General features: G+C 27.6%; 1 protein-coding gene across 1 annotated transcript; it reads left to right on the top strand.

The window, feature by feature from the left end:
- Positions 1-1,557: 1,557 nt before the first annotated feature.
- On the top strand, positions 1,558-4,030 carry LOC127291555 (uncharacterized). The gene is made up of 7 exons (XM_051320742.1): positions 1,558-1,722; positions 1,790-1,961; positions 2,127-2,478; positions 2,557-3,193; positions 3,274-3,343; positions 3,426-3,594; positions 3,767-4,030. Exons 1-7 carry the CDS (start codon positions 1,597-1,599, stop codon positions 3,900-3,902), a joined length of 1,662 nt encoding a protein of 553 aa, XP_051176699.1. The 5' UTR covers positions 1,558-1,596; the 3' UTR covers positions 3,903-4,030.
- Positions 4,031-6,782: the final 2,752 nt, after the last annotated feature.

Here is a 6,782-nt window from a genome sequence, read left to right as displayed (position 1 = left end):
CAGTAACGAGACTGTTATTTATATTTGTGTGAATAAAAATTAACGATTAATTTTATTTAAACTGTAATTAATTATATATAAATAGTAATATTTAAATAATTCTTTCAATTTTTCCTCTTAACACATGTGAATGAATAAATAAATAAAATACTATTAATGTTTTGATTATATTTCATAAATTAAAGTTTTTTTAACCTCTTACTTTTACTTAGTTTGTTAAAGTTATAAAAGTTTTTTTTAAAAATCCTTGTAATGCTGTCTTGATCTTTTTAAAATTACTTACTTCACTTTTTGTTTTTCATCATTTAATTCCTAAATAAAGTTTTTATTCTTAAATTTTTAATAAAGGGAAAAAAGTAATTATACTTCAAAATTGTGGTTATTACAATTTAACAAATCGAAACAATCATTTTACGTAAAACTATGTAAAATGACATTTGACTACGAAGTCAAAATGAAAATGACTTTGACGTCAAAGGTAAATCAAAATACATAATCGCTACCTTGGTATTTTCATTATATCAGTACTGTTGCAGTACCACACTACCAGTACTAGCAAACCAGTAGTGAGCCAATATTGGGCCAGTACTGGCTCAAATAGAATTACTTTTTGATTAATACCAGTTTATAAAAACTTCTAGAGTGAACCTGATGAATCTTTTTATTTAAATATTTTGTTTATAAAAATTTTTGCACCTTGATTTAATTTTTCAAAATTAAAATGTGTTTTATTTTGCTTTTCTGTGGGTAAAATTATTTTTAACAAAAAGTTTCCTGAGACCAATTCCAAAATATTTTGCAAGATTTTCTTATTGTTTTCTGATATGCAATAAACCAACAAAAATTTTTTAACAATCAATCTAAAAATAAATAAATTTGTTTATAAAAAAATTAATATTTTTTAAAATAAAAATTTAGAATATGTCTACTTTAAGATGTCTATGGTAGGTATGAATCAATGAAAAGAAATTCAATTCAGCGTCTATGTCCTCAGACCGAGAGTCAAAAGTCTTATCAAGAAAACGTTGAAATGGGTAGAATTATAATGATTTTATGCGATAATGCAGAACGTTTATTTCTTGTTTTGGAAATATTAAAAACTACTTTTCAACCAAGCTCTCGACTACATGAACTAGGAAACTTTATCCGATACGAATGTCTTCCAATCAGTAAATTACTGGAAAGTAAATCTTTCGATGTTTATATCCACGATACAGTATCGTATGTTAAGATTAATCATGGACTTGTAGCAACTCCATTATAATTTGTTTTAATGTTATTCTTTTATACGAATGTAGATCATTAAGGATTTTTTCAATTTGATAAATTTTATATGTAATAATAACACTTTTATATTAGTCATTTTATTAATAATAATAATAATAATAATAACTGTCTGAAAAGATAAATGAAAACTATGGATTTTATTTATAAAGTGAGTAAATAACAATTATTGGATATTAAAATAAATAACTTTTGTGTCATAGTTTTTATATGGATTATTATGTAATAATATTATAACATTATATCGCATATATACAAAAGAAATATTTCAAAATTGATAAAGCAAAAAAATTTTTTCTTTTTAGTTTTAATATGGAATTTTTGAAGATAACAACACTACAGAGAAAAAAGATAGCGGCTATAAGGGTTTCCGCAGAAGAAGAATTAATTTCTAGGGCTTGTAAACGTTTAGATCTTCCACTTGATTCTAAATATAAGGTATTGAATATTTTATAGAAACAATTAATAACTCTTTTATTATCATATACATGGATTATTCTTTCAGTTTGTGTTAGACGACGATGGAACTGACTTTGAAGATTTTTATGAACTGATTGAATTTATTACTCATACTCCGGGAGTACTAATGATTTTGAAGGAAGATGAAGAATGGATATCGAAAATTTCTTCATCCCAAGTTAGTGAAACTGAAGTACTGCAATCTTCTATCATAAAGGGTACAAAATTTTAATTATGAATTGTGCTTTCTAAATTAATCAAGTATCTTTTAAAGAATTGTTAATTTTTTATATAATAAATACCTGTTTATATAAGCGTATGTTAACATTGTACATAGATAGACTTTTATATAAAGTATGAATAACTGAACATATTTTTTACAGATGAGGTAACAATAACAACTATTTCAGAATCTCCAACACCATCGACTTCTAACAGTACCTTAACTAATGAAGAACCTTGTATGACACCATTAAAATGGCAAAATATTACGCCAAAGGGTTTTAATGATGTTCCGTACAATTCATGTTCTAAAGAGCTTCAATTAATAAGAAATGTTGCAGATTTTATGATAGAAGTAAAGACCACAACTTATTCAGATGCCTTGCGTATGGCTAAAGAAATAGTTACTCGTTTTCCTAAGGCTTTTGAAAAACGAACCTGGAAAAATGGCGAGGATTCTATTTATTCTGATGGAATAGACTCTCTTAGGACTAGGATTTATGAACGTTTGAAGTATGTGCAAATAATTATTAATCAAATTCTCTTTTAAGCGAGAATTTTTCTCTAAGAATTATTTTATTAATGTTCTAGATTTCTAAAAACAATCAGCAAAAAGCGCAAAAGGAGTGAGTCAATAGATAATGCAGAGGAGCTGGAAACCCGGAAAAAAACCAAAACATCAAGATATGGTCATAATCAAGACTGCTATGGCTGTGTCGCTTTTGAGCCATCCCTTTCTGAAAATGAAACTGATGAGTCCCAATTAAGTAAGAAGAGTATTTTGTTAAATTACAAAAGATCAGATGAAGGTACATCAGAAGAAATAGAGTCATTAATGAGTGACACTTATCCATCACAAAGAATAATGATAAATAAAAGGGATGTAAATAAAATAGTTCTGGAGGATATTTTAAGAAATCATTGGCCTTACCTAACGGAAAAAAAGTATTTTCTTTCGCATGCCAACACTTTGCTTGGACAAAATATTAAAGAAGTTTGGAATAAGAATATACAATTAAAGATTCCAGAAATAATAGTTTTTTTTAGAAGCTATTGTGGACAATTTAATAAAAAAAAATCTTTTCCTGAGGCTGTTGCACCAATGAGAGATATTTTAAGTGAGGCAAAGAAAGCAAATGAAAATCTCGCCAGTAATATGGCAAGTACATTAGTTTTTTTGCCTCTTATTGCAAAAAAGTTTAAAGAGGATGAGCTCTACATTTTAGTTGTAAGTATAAAAAAATCTGTTATGTTTGGGGCTTAAAAATATGTATAATAAAATTTATTAATATTTTTTTCTATTTTTAGGATTCTTTTGCTACTGAAGATAAAATCAAGGACAAAGCAGATTCAATACGCCCATCATTAATAATAAAAGGTAAATATGGTATAAAATTTACAATTTACTGTACTTTAAATCATTACTCATATTTTTATTAAACGTATAATTACTTTTGCAGGAAACTCACTTTATGATGAAAAATGCGAATGTCTCATCTTCATTGAGAGGGAGAAAGTTTTAGAGGCCGATACTGTATTAGAGGGAGTTTTACTATTAACACTTTGTTTCTATGTTTTCGGATATAATTACCCTGAAAGAAAAACATCATCTTTAGAGTTTGTCCAGAGGTAAGTTTTACTCTCTGCTCTCTTAATTTTGTCTTCATATCTATACAGAACAAATTTGAATAAATTTTATCTTAAATGTAGTACTTTACATCATACATAAAAATAACTCTTAGTATTAACATCTTTGTCAATCACTATTTGTATTTAATTTAGCCATAAATAAACATTTCAGAATGCTGTTAGATATTAATCCGACAGAAGGACACAAACGGTGGACAAAGAAGTCCACAAAAATATGCAGAGATGCAAAGGCGGGAAAATTAATCGACAACATTGTTGAGTTCAATTCCAATTTTTATACTCCATAAATTTAATATATATGTATAAAACATATAAATTCATTAAGTCTACATTTTGTTACTATCTTAATATTATATTATTATAATAGATATATTTTCAAAGTAATTTTAAAAAAATAAATTAAATTCTGTTCAAACACGTTTCTTCATTTCTGTTTATTCCAAAGAAATTTGTTTTTAAACTTTACCAATACAAAAATAACAAGAAAATAAAATAATTCACCAAAAACTCTTGGGGCATATTTAATAATATTTGTGAAATATTAACTAAATTCTTAAGGGATATTAACTAATAAATGTGAAATATCCACAAAATTTTAGAGTTATTTCACCAAAAAATCTTATGGAATATTAACTAATATTTGTGAAATATTCACAAAAAGTTTTGGGGAAAATTCACAAGAAATCTTGGGGAACATTCATTAATATTTGTAAAATAACCCCAAAATTTTGGAGAAAATTCACCAAAAAATCTTGGTAAATATTCACCAATATTTTTAAAACATTCACAAAATTTCGGATAAAATTCACAAAAAATCTTGGGGAACATTCATTAATATTTGTGAAATAACCCCAAAATTTTGGAGAAAATTCACCAAAAAATCTTGGTAAATATTCACCAATATTTTTAAAACATTCACAAAATTTTGGATAAAATTCACCAAAATAGCTTGGGAAACATTCATTAATATTTGTGAAAAAACCCCAAAATTTTGGAGAAAATTCACCAAAAAATCTTGGTAAATATTCACCAATATTTTTAAAACATTCACAAAATTTTGGATAAAATTCACCAAAATAGCTTGGGAAACATTCACAAAAAAATTTTGGGGAATATCCACAAACTTTTGTGAAAAATTTTCCCCAGAAAGTTTTGGGGAATATTTACTAATATCTGAGAAATATCCACAAAAATTTGAGGAAAATTTTCCCCAAAAAATTTTGGGTAATACTCCACAAAAAGCCCTCCAAATTTGCGTCACCAGAATTTTTGGGAAATTTCACCAAAAAATTTTTTACAGTGTATTCTTGTTAATTTTGCTCCACTTCCTTCAAGAATTAAGCTTGGATTACTGCGTTTGACACTTGCTGACATTTTTAGGGTTCTACTTTTGCCGATAGATGATTATTCTTTAAAAAAAAGTTAATTTTGTTATTCGATAGACATTTTTGTCGACATTCTGCAGTTTCATTTCTATTTTCTTCGACAAGATGTGCGGTAGACATTTTAGTGACATTTTAGACTTTTATTTTGCTGCGCAACTGCGTTGTGTTGTGTTGTGTATGCATTTTGTCAAAAATAAAGTATTTTTGGCCAATTTAGGTTTATTTTAAGTTAGTTGAAAAAAAATGTGAAAAATAAAAACTAAAAAATTGCTCAGTAGTACTGTATTCAATCTACAGTTGCGCATAATTATTGTCTTTTTTCTACAGTTGCGCAGAAGCACTATATAAGTTCTACAGTTGCGCAGTAGAACTATGTGTAATTTGTAGTTGCGCAGAAGTATGAAATACAGTGTATAGTTGCGCAGTAGTATAGTAACACTAAATATTTTCTACAGTTGCGCAGTAGAATTATTTATAGCATGTAGTTGCGCAGTAGTATTATTTAGTCCATAACGTTACGCAGTAGAACTAAATACAGTCAATAGTTGCGCAGTATTACTGTGTACAATTTGTGCTTGCGCAGTTATATATAATGTACTGTATAACCTTGCGCAGTAGCACTAAATACTTTCTATACAGTTGCGCAGTATTTTTTTCACCGAAGTATTGAATAGTTTCTACAGATGCGCTGTAGTATTTGTGTATTAATTGCGCAGTAGTACTATATACGTTCTACAGTTGCGCAGTAGTACTGCATACAGTCTATGGTTGCGCAGAAGTACTATGTACATTCTACAATTGCGCAGTAGTATTTTATAGGTTCTATCATTGCGCAGTAGTACGCTAGACAATCTACAGTTAATAATATATACTAATTGTAAGAGTTTAGTTTCCCTTTTAAAATATAATCCATCAACTTTTTTTTCTCTCATATCCAAAAAAAAATTCACTCAATTTTTTTCCCCCTTAATATCCAAAAAATTCACTTTAAGAAGTTTTTAAGTGACTGTCATTTAATATACCATATAATTATAATTTTGTTCTGGAACTTAACATTGTATATCAGAAATGGTGACAGAAATGTATAATTTGAAACATCAAAGCGCGGCAATATTTTCACAATGTTACTTAAAATAAAAAAAGAAGAGCGTGAACCTATACTTAAAAGTGCATATATATGTGTAAAAGAAAAATCATATAATATATGCACTGAAACCTCTGATCTGAAGGACACAACAGGTGCGTTGAAACAAAAAAAAAAAAGAAAATTAAAATTTAAACTATATAAGGTGAAATGATTGATGAGTAATTGACAATATTTCCGTTCATATATTTAAATATTATGTGCGGGTATTTAAAAAAAAAAATCTCCCTAGATGCCCAGGGTGCTTAAAAAGGAAACTGATGCTATCATCGTTTTCTTCAGATAATTCTAACCAATATAAATAATATTATATATAATCAAAGCTCGGGGAACGTTTAAGGTAAGCCGCAACAAAAGACGCCTAATTTGTTGAATGAGTAGTTTTGCGGTTTGTCATTATATATCATAATCTCTTCAATTATATACAGATCATTTTTTAGTTTTAATTTTTGTCATTATAGGAGTATTTTGCCTCTTCAGGGTGAAACAAAAAATGAATTAATAGCTGGTTATTTATTATTATGGGGTTTTAATTAGGGGCATAGGGTATAAGAGAGAGAGAGTCGGCATCAGTGGGTCACATTATTATCAATTTTAGTCAGATTTTTATTTAAAGGGAAATAGTAGGCAACAGTGGG

This window comes from Leptopilina boulardi, unplaced genomic scaffold, assembly GCF_019393585.1.
Source record: "Leptopilina boulardi isolate dan_hultmark-lab unplaced genomic scaffold, ZJU_Lbou_2.1 LbouV2_144, whole genome shotgun sequence".
In the NCBI taxonomy this organism is placed as follows: Eukaryota; Metazoa; Arthropoda; class Insecta; order Hymenoptera; family Figitidae; genus Leptopilina; species Leptopilina boulardi.
The sequence above is the reverse complement of the archived record's forward strand: the minus strand, read 5'-3'. Positions and strand labels throughout refer to the sequence as shown.

Excerpts from the sequence above, each read along its gene's own strand:
- LOC127291555 (XM_051320742.1), top strand. The coding sequence starts at position 1,597 with ATGGAATTTTTGAAGATAACAACACTACAGAGAAAAAAGATAGCGGCT. Across the intron at positions 1,962-2,126 it reads GCAATCTTCTATCATAAAGG|ATGAGGTAACAATAACAACT; the intron begins GTACAAAATTTT and ends TATTTTTTACAG. Across the intron at positions 3,194-3,273 it reads ATGAGCTCTACATTTTAGTT|GATTCTTTTGCTACTGAAGA; the intron begins GTAAGTATAAAA and ends TTCTATTTTTAG.